The following is a 17,862-nucleotide window of genomic DNA, read 5'->3' as shown; positions in this document are numbered from 1 at the left end:
GCTCAAAGGCACTTGAAGGGGAAATTGAGTGCTCAGAGGCACTGGTGCTCAAAGGCATTTGAAGGGGAAAACGAGTGCTCAGAGGCACTAAGAAGGACGGTTAATGTTCAAAGGCATTTGAAAAGGAAAACGGGTGCTCAAAGGCACTCGAAGAGGAAGAAATGCACGAAGATTTTTCAGATGGCCTATTTCTTATGGGCGGCCTTCCCATGTTGAAAAATTCTCAAAAATGAAAAACATTCAATAGCAATTTTGATCTTTGGCCATTTCAAGTTGGCCTTCCACTTGATGGATTCCATTGGGATTTTCTCATATGAAATTTGCAAAACTCATTGTCCAATGTCTCAAATTTTAGATGATATGCATGCATCTTTACCTGATTTGAAATATAGGCCCCCATTTCTTCTTAATCTTCTTGTTGCTTGACTGATGAGGACTTGCTGCCTCTGATTTGGGTCATTTTTGTCGATTGGCTTCTAGCCCACTCGAGTTGGCCCATGTAAGTCTATTTCCAGATTTGTTCCCACAACTCAGCCTTTGTGGCGCCCATCGCGACCCACTTATTTGCTGAAGATTTCTGACTCGTCAAATAATTTGAGAGGACTTATTCATTGCCCCTCACTTCACTGATAAAAACATTCGGTGTCACTTGCTGAAAGGATCAAATTGTCTTTCGTAAACCAAAATGCCCCTTGTCTTGTTGTAGGAGATATTCCTCTCTTTTTCTAGAAGAGAAAATACAATATTGCCCCCTTGTACTGGTCATTGCCCCCAAGTGTGCTTTGTCAGCGACTTAGACAAATAATGGTTTTAAAAGACCATTCTCTCATATCTCTTTTGGTTCATTTCGGTGAAGGAATGTGGGTCTAAAATGAATCTTGAAATCTTGATCTTGCATTTTGAAAACAAAAATTATTTCGATGTGAATCTAAAACAATTTGCTTTTGAAATCTTGCAACTCCTTGGTTATTTCCTTTATTGGAAAAAGAGGTTATTTGCTCTTTGTGTTTGGCAATGAGATCTTCAGTCATGAGATGACCTTTTGTTTCAAAGTGAAGGGCTCGAGAAAAAAGCTCGAGGTTTTTATATGAGAAAAATTTATCTCTTTTGAATCATTCATTTTATCAGCATGAATAATAATGAGTGGTTTATTCTTGATGTCATGAATCTTATGAAAAAGTATTCTTTGCATTTGAAGAGCATTGTTTATTGTTCTAGGTTGCTTGCTTGCTTGATTAGAAAGGACTTTTACAGGCACGTAACGTAGGATGTGGTTCTTGGTTATGAAAGAAAAGGATTCATAAGGCTCAAAGAGTGTTTCAGGGTTTCAAAGACTAAGGATCACTATCAACAATTTGACTCTTGATGTCATTCATATTTTCTTTTGTCGCACTTCTTTGATTTGTTGCTTCTTCTTTTTTTATTGCTTTGCTAGGGCATACCCACTTTAATTTTGGATGTCACGTTTTCTAGTGATTTGGGCATGCCCCCTAGCATTTGAGTTTCTTGAGCTCTTATGCTTTTTTTTGGCTTTCTTGTAGCTTTTTCACTTTTCTCATTGAAATTTTCTCTTGCCCCCCAGTGTGGGGTGTGATCCTAGTCGGGATTTTTTCATGAAAGAAAAATTATTCAGGCTCAAAAAGTGATAGCAAGGGATGTACTTATTTCAGAATGTGAAAGGAATAACAAAGATGGCCTTTCCTCATTTCAAGCGCAAATAGTTAAGATCAATAAACTTTGACCTCATCCAGTGTGATGGTTTGGTCCTTGCAAAGATGCATTTCATGGATCATGAGCAACGAGTGTACTACATACCATTATTCATACATTTAAAAACAAATGATTCAAGAGTCATGGGTAAGGGTGTTTATTCATTTGTTTTTTTTTTTGTTTATAATTTAGTCACCTCAATGATGGAGTTGCTTGATTCAATTGTCATTCTACAAGTAGAATGTTAAAAATATCATTTTTGAAAGAACATCAAATTATTTTTGAAATCAAAATACCAGATCAATTTTTCAAAACTCCAATAGGGAAATGAATTTTGGTACAAGAGATGAATTACGTCTATGAGATCACGCGAGGCTTCAAAGGTGTATTTGTGAGTCCTTATAAGAAAACTCTCTTAAGAAGATAAATAATGATTGGTCGCAAACACGATTGAATGAGAAACTCATTATTTCATTGAAGCTTAGGAAAAGAAGTTCAACAACAAAGAACTTATGCCAACATGAATACTGGCATGATAACACAAAAAGGGCTAAACATTTTGTGATCATTCATTGGAATTTCTGAAATCTTTCAAACATTCATTATGCTCGACAAAGGCATCTTTTCAACACTTAGTTGCAGTCACATGCAGACCATTCTCGACCTACCATCACCATAGCTTTATCTTCAAAACAATTGATATCTGGGAGTTGGTGCGAAGCAATCAGCTATAGGAACGATAAGTGCCTTGGCAAGCACCTTCAGTGAAACTGTTTTTCTTAGTCGGGTTAGCAATCTTACCTAACCCAATGGCTTGTTCAATCCTCTCAGCTATAACAACTAGGTCAGTGAAATGTTGTGCAGAGCTTCTAACCAAGTATTCAAAGTACGGAGCTTTAAATGTATTGGAAAATAAACTGATCATCTCTTTTTCCAACATGGGAGGATTAACTTGTGCAGCTACCTCGCTCCATCTCCGGGCATATTCTCTTATGGACTCCTTGTTGTTCTTCTCCATAGCTTGCAAGCTTAACCGATCAGGGCCCACGTCTATATTGAACTTATATTGCCTCATGAAGGCATCAACTAAGTCCTTCCATTTTTAACCTTGGTATTGTCCAACCGCATATACCAAGTGAGGGCAACGTCACTCAAGTTATCTTGAAAAAAATGAATCAAACAATTTCTCATTCATCAACCACCTCAGCCATTTGTTGCAGTATGCTTTGAGATGAGTTATAGGGCATTGAGTTCCCCGTATATTTGACAAATTCTGGCACTCTAAACTTTTTGGGAATGACAACGTTGGGCACCAAACACATATTGACAGCTTTCACCAAGTCACACAAATGGTTTCCCTCAACTGCCCTTATCCTCTTTTCTAGGGTAGTCCATTTTTCCAAACCCTCTTCTCTCACCATTTTGCCCTTTTGATATTCTTTCTCGGTAGAATCAATGGTAGGCAAAATTCTTGAGGGGTATGCTGGCTGGAAATGCATAGCTTGTTGAAATTCAGATGACACCTTATTTGCCCCCAGATTCTGTGAATCGAAATGAGTTACATGCATATGTTCAGGCTGAGCTATAAGTGTTGCTTTTCCGGATTTATCTCTCAAGGCCTGCTCGAGTAGACTAGTAAGCCTTGCGACTTCTTCCTTAAGATTGTCCACCTCTTTTTGATGTTGGGCTTCCAACTGGGCTCTTTCTTCGTTTTCCATTTGTCTTTTTTCTCGAACGAGTGTTATAAATGAGTTTTAATGGGGGACCTATATTTCAACCTACTAAATGTAAATCATGCAATTATGCAAAAATGCTAAAGCAATAATAAAAAATAATAATAAATGCGTATGAAATGCGAACTTACCCCTCACGGGATGACAACCTAATTGGAAGATCCTAATTATTGAGTGCATCAAGGGGTTGGTCATTATCTAGTCTCAAAGGGTCTTACGCATGCTCAGTGATCGTCCATGAAAGGTCGATATGAGGCTTACAAGTAGTGTGAAGATAGAGGCCCTGAGTAATATCAGTTTGGCATATCAACCACTTCCAAGTAAACAATCAAGCGAGAGTTGGATGGTTTCATGAGTCTTACCCAGGCTAAAGCCATTGGGGTACCGTTACTTTCCCATTTATCCTAGGTTGCAAAGTGTGTGCTCTCAAAGTGATGCATGGCAACATAAACAAGGATGCATGCTAAAGCAGTAAATGCAGGAAAAATAAACAAATAAACACAACAAAAAAAAACAAATAAATAAAAAATAGCAATAATAAGACAAAAGACAAAGCTTAATCCTAAGTCCCCAGCGGAGTCGCCATTCTGTCGCACCCGACATCGCGGCGGTCCTAAAAATAATTCTCTTGAATTAATTATGGAAAAAGAACAGATTCTGGCATCCGGTTCTTTTAGGAAAAAAATATCTTGTTTAAGGAGTCGCCATCTAGTATTATGGTCACTAGGAACCCTAACTGGTCAACAGAGATTCTATGGCTCGGGATTGATTACGTAAAAGGGAAGATATTATCACCCCTTACACGTTCTGTCTAAGGCAAACTGCATTGCTGATTTTGTCTTAAATTGCTAAATGTTTATTAGTTTATGCTATGATGATTTGTTTATAATATTCATGACTCTGGCGCCAATGAATATTCGAGCTCGAATAATTCCAACTCTGGCGTTGGTAAAAATTCGTAGCTACAAAAAAATTAGATTGATGTTTTTTTTTTATTCCCTACTCTAGCGCCAGTGAATAAATACATAAAAATAAATTTATTTTTACGCATGCACATATTTTTTATTTTTCTAGCTAAATAAAATAAAAATACAACGAATAAAAATAATATAAATTTAAGCCGGTATTTTTATTCCTGACTCTGGCGTCAGTGAATAAACCTGTAAATTTACATTATTTTTATTCATGCATACACATTTTTTATCTCTTTTTATTTTTTTTCATTTTTCTGCTTTTTATTTTTCTATTTTTTTCTATTTTTTTTTGTATTTTTTTGGGCTGGACCCAGCCAGCCCAGCCTGGTCACTGGCCCAAGCCAGTGACCAGGCGGCTTTTACCCGCCAGCGTGCGTGAATTGTTCACGCACGCTGGCAACAGTTGGTGTGTAATTATATTTCTAATGCACAGTGTTGGGGAGTTATTTTGCAAACTGGAGATACTTACCTGGGCGTGCTGTGCTGGACGAACGAAGATGGTTGCAGCGCGGTGGTTCCTCTCTGTTCGTTTTCTCCCCCGTGTCTGCTTCGTTTCCTCTCTGTTCTTGCTCGTCTGGTGGTGTTCCCAGTGTTACTTCCTCTCCTCCGGTTTATTCCCTTTTCTAGTTCTTTGACTGATCTTCTTCGTCTAAGACGGAGACAATGGTGGTAAAAGCACGAGGTGCTGCTGGTTGATGGACCAAAATTTTCCTTGGTTCGGTTTCTCTTTCCGTCTCACTCCCCCCGGTTCTGTCTTTCTTTTTCTTTTCTTTTATGCTGTGTTTGCTCTCTTCTGGTTTTCGTTCGTCCCCTTTCTCTCTCTAACTCTCCACTCTGCAACCAGCCCCTTTCTCTCGGTGTTGCTCGGTTTATATAGAGGCCGACGGGTTGGTAACGGGTGGTAGGCTGAGGGTCGACCACCATTAAAGCACCCATAACTGAAGCCAACGGATGATTACTGCTGCAACGTCTCCCTGCCTTTACTGTTGAAAACCGTCGCTGGCTTAAAGAAGAAGAAGACGAACAGCGTCTTCAAAACGACGCCGTTTGGGGATAACAGTGGCCATTTTCACTTTGACCCGTAAAGTTTCGAAAATTTTATAATTAAGCCCCTAGTTAAAATTAATCGGACCCCTGCATTTCGGCGCCTTTTACAAGTTAATCCCTGGACTTTAATCTTTTTCAATTATGCCCCCAATTAACCTCTAAACTTTGATATTCTTCAATTTAGTCCCTGATTTCATTAATTTAATTAAATCCAAAGTCCAAATAAGTCTCAAAACTTATCAATTCTCCAATTAAACCCTTAATTGGATTAATTAAATCAATTCCAAGCTTAATTAAGTCTCAAAACTTATTAATTCTCCAATTAAATCCTTGATTGGATGAATTAAATCAATTCCAAGCTTAATTAAGTCTCAAAACTTATCAATTCTCCAATTAAACCCTTAATTGGATTAATTAAATTAATTCCAAGCTTAATTAAATTAATTTCAAAGTTTAATTAAACCCCAAAACTTCCATTCATATTGCCCTTAACCCAAAATTTAATTCATTCTTCATTTATTTCATTTTACTTGTTTTTTTCATCATCATTATTATTTTTTTTCATCAAATTTTTTATCCTTTTCAATAAATAAAATAATAATAATAAAAAAAATAAAAATGATCAAAAATTGGGTTATGACAATTGACATCAGAGTAAACCTCACCTCAGATAGAAATCCATTATAATACAGAGCAAATAATGCTTGAAAAATTCCCCCCTTTGCTAGCTCACCAGTTGCTCCCATGACTGCAATGCAGAGAGAAGGTCCTCTACCACCCTCAGTCGGATAATTCAAGGAATGACTTGGCAAAGGCACTACATTTGCGAAGGAATCAGGTTGGAGCTCATGCAAGAACTTTCTTCAGGTTCCGAAGTTTTTTCTGTCTCTTGATCAAAATCGACACTCAGAAAACACATTTTGACAACAAATTCAACTCAAATTGACACACACAGGTGCGCACCCTTTTGGTAGTAATCATCACAACAAAACACAAACTTTCAATATAATAAATCATTAACCATGAAGCAACACTCAATACACAAACTGTCACACACGCACTCTTTAGTGGAATCTACAGTTGAAAAACAAACCTTTACTGTAAATTCAACTAAAATCCATACACAAATACATGTTAGTAACTATGAATCTTCATCACAACAAAAACTTACTTTCATTTTCCTCTTTTCGATTAATTACACACAGATTTTCACTATAATGAATCACTAACACTCGAAGCACGATCTTTCACCACAAACTCCTATAAAATTAACCCACTCATTTACACTTGTAAGTAATGAAAATCACTATTAACAATGAACTATTACTAACCATTGGGAAAATCTTGATTTTTTGGAGTCATGAACTCCTTCAAAGGTCCAGACTTCCTATTCATTTGCCAAATATTGAATCTCTGGGTCATCCATAGCTTTAACCCACAAAACCTTCTACATATACCACCTCCTCCTCCAAAATTCCTTGTCACAAGCTAACATAAACCACCAGAAATCAACAAACTTAGTAATATATCCAAAAGGGCACTTATAGAATCACAAAAGGTTCAGCACTTTATAGGGAAAAATCTCATTGACCTGCAAGCTAGAAGGAGGGTCTTTGAGAGAACTCGAACATGGAGAAATGGGTCTAGAAGTTGAAAAATCCCAAGAGGGTATTGATAGAGTTGGAAGGAAAAGTGACATCCTTTCTGGATTTTATTGAGGTTTAGACGGTAAAGGTTCGGTTCTTTTACCCATGGTGGAAGAAGAGGGAGGGAGATAGTTGAGGATGAATGTAACTTGGGTTTGGCGAGACTGGTTGTAGTGGATTAAATGAGTATACTACAATGGGCTGTTGGTGATAGGCTTTCTTTTGAAATAATTTTCCTACAGAGGAAGTTATTTTCAATCAAGTCTTGGATTAATTATTTTATATCTAATTAGTTTATAAAAAGTAAAATATTTTTTAATATATATATTACCTATAATATAAATCGTGTAGTTATTTCATTATATACAATTTTATTATTTACTCTCTCATGTTTTACTGTTTTACTGTAGATAGTAATATCGAGATTTTAAAAAAAAATTCAAGTTAGTCCTAAAACTTTATATGGATAGTGGAATGGATGGTGCTCGCGTCATTAAAAATGCGTGGATAATGTTTTGTAATGGTCAAATCTAGTTATATATTGTCTCACTGGATGCGCAATCATGCTTTCTTTCACATGACATGACACGAGTAGATAGATAATGGTTGAATTGCTGTTGATGATTGATTATTTGTATTTTTTTTATTTTTTCTCTCCTAGCAACTAAAATACATAATTGTTCTCTTTTATTTGTTGTTTGTCAAATAAAACATATTTGTCATACCCAAGTTGCTTGACCATATATATATATTTTTGTTTAATAATGGTGCAAATGACATGTCGTCCACCCCAACTAAATTTTCTTTTAAAAAGAGATGTGTCAGACAATGTGTTATTCATCGTACCTAGATTCCAGCCATCATAGTTTGGGTATGATATGGGTGTTAGACCCGGGTTTCTTGGATTTATCAATTACATCAAACTTAAGTATTTTGGGTTTGATAATAATGCCAAACCCAAATACTGGTAGATGAAAGGATGTAAAAGAATTGTTAAAATTTGATTTAAAGAAAGAAAAATATCATTTCTTTAATTCCAACTCAATACACTTACATCTGACAACAATTATATGTTCAAGCTACTTGAATTTAGAATTATAGTAGCCCCAAATGATCTAGATGTGGCAACCATAATAGATCTAAGCAGCTTGATTTGATAACCAACATAGTGATAAAAAAAAAAAAAAAAAAAGCCATGGTGGATAACGAGCATGTATCTAGTGTGTGCATGTCTATATACACACACATGCACACACCTTTGATAAGGTAGACATAAATAATAGCATCCAAAAGATATAAATAGAGATAATTTATGTTTCTTTAAAAAGAAAGTATACAAGAAATATAGATTTTCTTAAAAAAAAAAAACTGCATAATAAAAACAAAAAATAGAAAAAATAACACACTATTTTGAGTGTTAATTTTTTAGTTTTTTAGTTATATTTTAATATATGTCTTTCATGTTTTCATGTTCACCAATACTAAATTTTATATTCTCTTGCATATTTTATGTAATTTATATTTTTTTTTTATTTTTTTAAATATTCAAAAAACTCAAGAATATATACCAAAGATATAAATAATAATTTTTTAAAAAAAATGTCTTGAAATATTTTAAAATCCTTTATTTTTATTTCCAAATCTCAAGTATTGTGATGTAAATACTTTTTAAAAGTAGTTTTTTATTTGAAAATATATTAAAATATATATTTTTTAACATCACCCCATTGCATATTAAGATTATCATAAAACATTAAAAAAATCAATTTAATATTTTTTATGTCAAATATATTTTTAAAATTTATTCAAACACAAAAATAGAAACACAATATTAAATAGTCAGTCTTCGTCATTTAACTTAAAATACTAATATATATATATTGCCAGCAGATGAGAGCCTGCAAAATATAATGAGCCCATTGTTTAGACACAGCTCATTATATATACACACACACACATGCCCATTGTTTAGACACAGCTCATTATATTTTGCAGGCTCTCATCTGCTGGCAATATATATATATATATATATAGACAAACACACATGTGCGTGCGTGCATGACTGCCTCCCTGCAGGTCCACCTCATGGCCTCATCCATAAGGGCATTAGTCAAAAACAACCACTCTATTATTTTTTGCAATTTGCAAATCTCCTTCTAGATTAGTAGATACCACACTTGATCACGGAAGATAATTCATTCCAGGTAACGATTTGATTATTTTTTAAGATAACAGATACGTAGACTGTTAGAATAACATATCAGGCTGTTTTTTTTTTTTAAAAAAAGAGTTTAACAATATATTTATTTTTATATATTATTTTCATTTTTTATATCAAACAAGTTCTTTCTAGTTTTAAAATTTTTTTACAAAGCATTTTTCAAAACATAGATATTCAATATGAGATGTAAACCACGGTTCTTGAATTTTTATTAATTTTTTTTAGCTAATAATCCATTTTTTGTTTGTGAGCTTGAAAGATTAAATATTCTCAAATCAATCATGTTAATTAAAATCAAGTGATATTTTCAAATTCAATTAGATACATTGATAAAGTGAATTTTTTTTTCTTAAATAATGATCTCAAAATTAATTTTTACTTGAGAAAAGTCTTACATCTCATGTATGCATAAGGTGAGATTTGAACCACGATCTTATTATTTCTTATTTCATTTTTTTTTTAATAATAATTCGCTTCTTGTGAGCTGTTTTTTTTGTTCAATAATAATTGAGTATATTTAAAAATAAAGTAAATCAACCACATCAACTAATTAATATATACTAAGTTATCTCTTTAATTAAACTCAATCACATGTATTAGCTTTGGTAAATTATTTGTCTCATTAGTTTTTATTTCACATTTTCTCTGGCAATTCACCTCTTATAATCTATTTTTTATATACAATTAATTATATTTAAAAATCAACTAAGATCAAGTTATCTTTTTAAACTCAATTACATGCATTAACTTCCATAAAAAATTTCTAAATATTGATTTGAAAATTAATTTAAACTTAATAAACCAAAACATGAAGTAAACCTCTTTGAGCGACAAGCCTATCCATTGAAAATTTGAAATGGAAATAAAAGTTTATATATTTCTATATTTTAAAATTGCTTTTAACAAAAAAAAAAAAAATTCTACAGAATAAAAATGAAAGAATACCAGTTTCTGACAATAAATGCAGAGAGAGAGAGAGAGATGCACAGTTTGAAAGAACCGACAAATCATTGTCTAACCAGAAAACAAGAAAAAACGACAACCGCTCTTTAGCCTTTGTTATTCGTTGCAGCAGACCAAAGTGCTCTCCCACCCACCTTTTTCTACCAATGGAGAAGCCGTTTGGAACTTGAACTTTAATAGCATGTTTACTTTTTGTGTTTTTTAATAAATTATTGTTCTTCTACCCTTTTAAGTTTTAATCCAAAATAGTTATTAACATTCAAATCACATATACTAATATTAAAAAATATAATTTTAATCACGTTTTCAAATACGTTATTAATCCAACGGTAAATATTATGCTTTTCATTTCTCTATATGTGTAATAAAGGTAACTCCTATATTTTACTACCATAATGATATAAATAAATAATAAAAAATACCTAAATTACATGCAGTTTTTGTTGTATTATTATTTTTATTTACCTTATATATATATATATATATATATATATATATATATATTTAAAGTGAACCTTCTCCAATAAAACCACATTCTTTATTTTAATAATAATATTTTTAATACCTATCTAGAAAAAAATATTTTTCAACTCCTTTGTCACTCTCTCTCTCTTCCTTCTTATAAACTGATTGGAATCTTAATCAGTTCTACATTAGTGTTAAATCAACTTTTTTCAATAGATAAGACTGGTGGTTGAGTCACTCATTACCCTTTTTTTCTTTCCTCTCTTACTTTCCTTCTTTTGAAGATTACAGGTAAGAAAATTTAGGAAAGGTCTTATCTTTTTCTTCTTTTTGAATTTCAAGATAGATGCTTTTGGTCCCTTTTTTTTTTTATCGATTTCTGGGTTTTGATTGTTTTTCTGATATATATGGTCATCTGGGTGGTCCTTGATCCGTTGTTTCCTGATTGTGTACCAACTTGAATTTTGAGTACAGCTGGATTTACAGTGGTTTGTTTCATCTGGGGTTGTGTTTTTTCTTTCAAAGGTGTGATCTTTTTTAGCTGTGTACTTCAATGATTTTGGATTAGATTATCAGATTCATTTGCAGAATCCTAAGATATGTTATTAGTCCACAGTTTTTTTTTTTTTTTTTTTTATTCTGATGGTTTTCGTTGTTTATTGTTCTTTTGATCAACAAAGACGTAAACTTTACTCCTTCGTTGTGTTTTATCTTGAATTGAGGCTATTGGTTCTGTCAGTGTAGTGCTTGGATTGTCAATTTCTCCATATAAAGTTGCAGAAAGTCGTGAAATTTTGTTTCATCAAGAGTAGAATTGCTCAGGGTCCAGTCATTTAGTGTTTCTATTATTGAAATTCATTGCCATGATAGCTAAATTATGTCCGCAGATGTATTTTCAGTAATTTTTATGCCAAATTTGATAGGATTTTAGGTTTGAGTAGTGAGTTTGTTTTTGTTTTGCCACTGACTATAACAAGGTATAAGGGCATTGTAATTTGTTTTAGAATGTTAATGATTGGGAATGTAGTATTTCTATGTTCTATTATCCCTAACTGATTCTAATTGCGTGGCTGATGGGCCTGATTTTTGTTGAATCATGCAGGTGTTTGGATTTCAATCTAATTTTCATGCTATAGTACCTTTTCGATCAACTAAATCTTGAAAAAGTGAATTGTTAATGGGGTCTGAAGGGCCTCCAGCTGTAACAGTCCATGTGACTGGATTCAAGAAATTCCATGGAGTTGCTGAGAATCCAACTGAGACAATTGTTGGTAATCTAAAAGAGTACATGAAGAAGAAGGGCATGCCAAAAGGCGTGATTCTGGGGAGTTGCAGTGTTCTTGAGACTGCAGGACAAGGAGCGGTTGCTCCTCTTTACCAAATATTTCAATCTTCCATAAACTCGAAGGATTCTGAATCCTCAAGTCCTGGAAGAATCATTTGGGTATCATCCATATATCTTTTCTTTCATATCTCAGCTTCATGTAGATTGCTTGTCTGACTCCTTCCAACATCTTATGTTTTCTGCATACCATTTGATACTGTTTTTGCAAATGATTCATTCAGCTACACTTTGGGGTCAATAGTGGGGCAACAAGATTTGCCATTGAGCATCAAGCTGTCAATGAAGCTACTTTTCGCTGTCCAGATGAGTTGGGATGGAAGCCACAGGTTAGACAAATCATTAAGGTCTTTTCTTTTAGTGATTTTGAGTTTTTATTTTTTTTGTGTTTTTAGAGTTCCATTATTTTGGTTTGCAGAAAGTACCCATCATTCCTTCAGATGGTGGAATTTCACGAGTTCGAGAGGTATATTTGGGTTTCAATTTACCTTTCTTTTCCTTTATTTTTCAAGAAGTTGATGCTATGTCGGCTGGACCCTTTATCTTATTATGATTTAGGTTTTTTTCTTCTCTTTGGGGCTGGACCCTTTTTTTTGGTATCCAATGCTCCTTGTTTTACATTACATCCTATCTTTTTAATGGCACCAAAGTAGCAGAATATTCCTTGGCCAGTTCTCCTTTATTTCCAGTGTTCCTTTACTTGTAAAGCAAAGGTATTAGGAGGCGTAAAGCCTCTATGCTATTGATATGGTGCTCAATAGAAGCTGCCTTTTCTTCTTTCATTGGAAGACTCTGTGCTACTTTCTTCAGTTTGAAAGCTGACATGACTTGAAAGCATACAATTTATGCTAACAGGAAGTATCTGAACTATGCGATTGATTTTTTAGGTGTACTTTTTGGTTGTCCATCGGTTTCTTGGGACCATCACATCTTAAACTTTTCAGATACTAATTCACCGTCCAATTGTCAAAGGCAATGTAAACATCAAGAAATTTCTTGACAGTAATTTGGATTATGTCACCCATCGGTGGTTATGGATCCCAATATTTATTTTCTTTGCAACTTCTTTGCCATTAAGAAGAGAAATTGGATCAGGGGAAGCTAATAACTATACACCATTTAGTCTACGTAAACTAGAATCTATTTAATTATGTGGGAGTTACCCTTTCAGAGCCAGGCTAAGCAAATGAAATGAAGAGAAAACTATCCTCTCTGCTTGTAGCGTCTTTGCTTTTCTTTGTCTAGAACATTTGCTGTGAAAAATACTGTACTAGGTTCTAATTCTGTTTTTTAGGTAGGATGTAGAGATATCTTTGGATGCATTTTGTTTTTGTTACCTTTGTTCTGTTGCACTTTATAAAAGGGTTTCTTCTTCTCAATGCACACAGACCACTCTTCCCGTCGAGGAGCTCACAAAGATCTTGAAAAAGAAAGGCTATGAGGTGATGACATCTGATGATGCAGGCCGATTTGTATGCAATTATGTTTACTACCATTCACTTCGGTTCGCAGAGCAAAATGGGACAAAGTCTCTCTTTGTGCATGTACCGCTGTTCTTGACCATAGATGAGGAGACGCAAATGCAATTTGCTGCTTCCTTGTTGGAGGTACTTGCTTCTTTGTATTAGTAATATCTATTAGCATCCATCTTGCTCTTAATCTCCACAAGCATTTAAGCTTGTACAGTTATGGATGACTATTGTTAAGATGGATGCTTGTATCGAAATGTTCTAATAAACGAATGGGTGTATGGTGAATGAAAAAAAGTGTGCTAATTGGTTGCTCAAAGACTTCTCATGTACTTTCCTCGACCTTTCCCAAAAGGTTTGGCAACTGACTGAAAGTGAAAGGTTCTTGAATATCAGTTTCTATGTGAATGAATAAGATTTCAGCTCGCTATTATCTTTATTCATTGTACACATTACATGTCTTCTACCTCCACCAATTTGTGCTTTCAATATTTCTCCTGAAAGGGTTTTTGTGGACAACTCGGTTGAATTTTACCCTTCTCAAATTGGAATATGAAATCCTATCTCATACTAAAAAGGGTAAATTTTCACGTGAAGACTCTTAAAAGGTAGCAAGGCACCATCATGGAGTACACTATGCGATTCTATTTTCTTCGTGATCCACTCTGGTTTGCTGATTTCCCTTCTTGGATTCCTGTTTCTGGTAACCAAATGGACCATCAGTTCTTGACAACTCGTGCACTGCATGCTCGATCCCTTGCTCCGAATAACTTTTAACTTTCTTAAATTGACACTTGAATTTTCAAATTTGAGCCATTTGATGGATTGTTAAGGCTTGAAATCTGAACTAGAAATCTAGAACGCTACATGCATTGCCACCCCCTCTTTCCTGTTTCAACGCCAAAGCTGTGGCTTCGTGTGTTTGGTATTGTATTGTTTTTTCCTGTGTTTGGTAATGTGTTTTAAAAATATATTTTAAAAAATTAAATTTATTTTATTTTTTTATTTTAAATTAATATGTTTTGATATTTTTTATATCATTTTGATATGTTAATATTAAAAATAATTTTTTAAAAATAAAAAAAAATATATTAATGTTATTAAAATAAAAAACATTTTAAAAAATAACTATTACTATATTTTCAAATACCCTTAAAAACTAAAAAAATAAAGCAGATTCAGAAAAGTTTAAAGGTGTTAGATATTTTATATTTCTTATTGCTTGATAAATGCTCGATACTTTCTATTCATAGCCTTAAAATTGCAACATAATAAAAAAAATCCTAATCCGAGACATAATCTAAGATAGATGATTATAATCAGAATTCAGAACTGTCCTTGATCATGTCAGATTATGTTTCTGACTTACAATGCTCAACATCAGTTACCAATAGTCTCCACAGGAGCAAACCCCATCACGAAAATGGTGAAAACGATGAGTATCTCTAATGATGATCTCTCGTTCAGCTATCTTGGATATAAGCTTGGTAGCGACATGGCAATCCCCACAAACACGAATATTCTTGGTAATTCTGATTGTGCTTCCAGGCTTTGTATTCATAATGGCAAACACAATTGCCAGCTTCTCACTATGAACTGCTAGATGGCATTCTTTGTCCTCCTCTTCCACATCGTGAAGAGCAGAATCAGTTTCAGGCATGTAACCTAATTCCTTCATTCTTCCAACTAATACATCTAACGCCTTGTAGATCTCCTTTGATTGAGTATGAGACTGGTCACCAGCAAGAAAGGTGTAAACATGATCGTTGATCTCAACATTGCTATTGCCTGGAATTTTTTTGACTCCCTTTCTGTTCATGATTGACCTAACCGTTTCCACATCTTGCCATCTTCCAGCCTTTGCATATATGTTGGATAGCAACACATAATACCCTGACTGTTCAGGAGCTAACTGGAACAGGTGGTCAGCAGCCAAAAGTGCAATATTCATGTTAGAGTAAACCCGACAAGCACTCAACAGAGACCCCCAAACTCTTTCGTTAGGCTCCATTGGCATCTGTCTGGTCAAATGATAGGCCTCGTCTATTTTCCCAGCACGTCCCAATAGATCTACCATGCAATTATAGTGTTCTATCCCTGGAGTTATCCCATATTCAGCCATTAGATTAAAGCAATACCTCCCCTCGTCAACTAATCCTGCGTGACTGCAGGCTGCTAGAACAGAAACAAAAGCAATCCAATCTGGAGTAAAACCTGAGTCCCTCATCTTTTTAAAGAGAGCCACAGCATCCTTACCTTGCCCACTCATGCCGTAAGCAGAGATCATAGAAGTCCATGACACAACATCCCGAAACATCATTTCATCAAATACTGCCCTTGCTTCCTTTAAGCATCCACATTTTGCATACATATCAATCAATGCATTCTCCAATAATAAATTTGGCCGAAGCTTCTTCCTTTCAACATAATCATGAATTTGGCTTCCTAACACCGCAGCTGAAAGGTCCCCACAAGCAGGAAGCACACTAGAAATAGAGACAGCATCGGGTTCAACCCCATGCACTTGCATCTGCAAATACAAGTCCACTGCTTCATTAGGCATAGCATTATTCACGTACACTGCTATCATCACGTTCCAAGAAATCAAACTCTTTTCTTTCAGCTTCACAAACATGTCCTTAACATACAAAACATTATCACAAGATGTGTTCGTCACAGCTGGCAAGAGACTTCCCATTGTGCCAGCATCAGGTTTCAGCTTCAAATCCTCCATTTCCCTACAAAGTTTCAATGCATCATTAAACCTCCCATTTTGTGCATACCCAGCAACCATCGAATTCCAAGAAACCATATCCCTCCTTGGCATCTCATCAAGAACTCGCCTTGCCGCATCCAAACACTTACATTTCCCATACATGGAAACTAACCCATTCCCAATATAAAGATTCATATCAAGCCCAAGTTTCACAACATCACCATGAATTTGCATGCCAACCCTCAAATTCCCAGACACCGAACACGCCTTTAACACACAAGGATAAGTATAATTATCAGGATAAAACCCCTGATTAGCCATGGTTATGAAAACAAGTAAAGCATCTTGGTATAAACCATTGTTAACATAGCTTCTAATCATGACATTAAAGAACACAACATTTTTGTCAGTAATTTCATCAAATATGTGGCGTGTGTAACATGGTTCACCACAAGCGGCATAAGCCCTCATTAATTTGATGCCAAGTGAAGGGTTTGGGTGAAGGTTTTGGTCAATTAAAATCTTGGAATGGAGCTTTTTAAGTGTTTTGGCATCTGGGTTTTCGTCCAAAATCTTATTACACAAGTCGTCTGTTAGGGCTGTGAATTTTGGGGAAAGTTGAGGTTTTTGGGTTGTTAAGGTAAAGGGTTTTGTCTGTTTAGCAGTTGAGAATTGGCGGGAAAAGAAAGAAATTGTTTTTCATGAAAATTAATCTTTGTGCCTTTATGATTTTGATTATAGTATCACTTCAACTGTGAAACAGAGTGATATATAGTTTGATAAAGATCACAGACCCAGTTGATAAAACTACAAATTATATATTTAATAACATTTAACTAGTTATCTGTAAGGATTTATTCGTGGTTTCTTCTTCTATGTGTTACATTAAGGTTACATGGTGTTTTATGTTTTTAGTCCCTTTTGTTTATATAATCAATCATGTGTTTTGCCATAAAAAAAACCATAAAAAAATAATGCGTTTTTTTTTCCAGAGAAAAAAGTGCCATTTAGGATATGATTTTTATTCTCTAGGCAAGGTGTTGAAGACAACTAACATGGGAGCTTCTATTCTTTCTTTGGCGCTATCTTACAGTACGAAATGAAACTCCACATTGAATCCTAGAGCCAATTCTTTCAAAGAGACTATGATGCTATATATCCCATGCGCAGCCTCGATTTTGAGATTTAACATGCTATATATCACTACAGATGAATGCATCACCTCTAAATCTTTCCAGTTTCAAAGCCTTAAGTCATGACTTTCTAATAATTAAAGAACTCTAAAACGCGTGGGGAAAGTACTGTAGCTTTCCCCACGGTTTTCCCTGCCAAAACATGCCAAAACATATCGCCTGTCATTAAATATATTATAATTGTGTAAGTTTTCTTTTCTTTTTTCTTCTGTCAGCGACATCATGATGGTTTCTTAAATGGTTTCAAAAATTAGGCTGCTGTTGTTTTCTTTCCGTGTAATTGGGTTTCTTTTCCTTCTATCAAGGGAACTGACATCTTATAATCTTTGGCATCATGTCCGTTTTCATTGTTTCCTTTTCTGTTATTTGATCACATTGTCACC

The 17,862-nt window shown here is 34.5% G+C and overlaps 2 protein-coding genes across 3 annotated transcripts; one reads left to right on the top strand and one right to left on the bottom strand.

Moving 5' to 3' along the window:
- The first annotated feature begins 10,899 nt into the window (after positions 1–10,899).
- On the top strand, positions 10,900–14,009 carry LOC118034967 (uncharacterized). Of its 2 annotated transcripts, none has more exons than XM_035040434.2 (5): positions 10,900–11,050; positions 11,862–12,203; positions 12,326–12,430; positions 12,520–12,567; positions 13,490–14,009. In XM_035040434.2, the coding sequence occupies exons 2-5, from the start codon at positions 11,937–11,939 to the stop codon at positions 13,727–13,729; spliced, it is 660 nt and encodes a 219-aa protein (XP_034896325.1). In that variant the 5' UTR covers positions 10,900–11,050; positions 11,862–11,936; the 3' UTR covers positions 13,730–14,009. The 2 variants fall into 2 exon arrangements, with proteins under 2 accessions (XP_034896325.1, XP_034896324.1); XM_035040433.2 differs by lacking the exon at positions 10,900–11,050 and adding an exon at positions 11,084–11,284.
- A 754-nt stretch (positions 14,010–14,763) lies between these two features.
- LOC118034966 (putative pentatricopeptide repeat-containing protein At3g49142) lies at positions 14,764–16,901 on the bottom strand. The gene has a single exon (XM_035040432.2). The coding sequence runs from the start codon at positions 16,755–16,757 to the stop codon at positions 14,955–14,957; it is 1,803 nt and encodes a 600-aa protein (XP_034896323.1). The 5' UTR covers positions 16,758–16,901; the 3' UTR covers positions 14,764–14,954.
- Positions 16,902–17,862: the final 961 nt, after the last annotated feature.

The sequence above is a fragment of the Populus alba genome, chromosome 5 (assembly GCF_005239225.2).
Source record: "Populus alba chromosome 5, ASM523922v2, whole genome shotgun sequence".
Classification (NCBI taxonomy): Eukaryota; Viridiplantae; Streptophyta; class Magnoliopsida; order Malpighiales; family Salicaceae; genus Populus; species Populus alba.
This window is presented reverse-complemented; position numbering and strand designations above follow the sequence as displayed.

What these genes read in the sequence shown, in the direction of transcription:
- LOC118034967 (XM_035040434.2), top strand. Translation starts at nt 11,937, where the DNA reads ATGGGGTCTGAAGGGCCTCCAGCTGTAACAGTCCATGTGACTGGATTC. An exon ending in AGTTGGGATGGAAGCCACAG is followed by an intron (nt 12,431 to 12,519) that starts GTTAGACAAATC and finishes TTTGGTTTGCAG; the next exon opens with AAAGTACCCATCATTCCTTC. An exon ending in GAATTTCACGAGTTCGAGAG is followed by an intron (nt 12,568 to 13,489) that starts GTATATTTGGGT and finishes CAATGCACACAG; the next exon opens with ACCACTCTTCCCGTCGAGGA.
- LOC118034966 (XM_035040432.2), bottom strand. Translation starts at nt 16,757, where the DNA reads ATGAGGGCTTATGCCGCTTGTGGTGAACCATGTTACACACGCCACATA.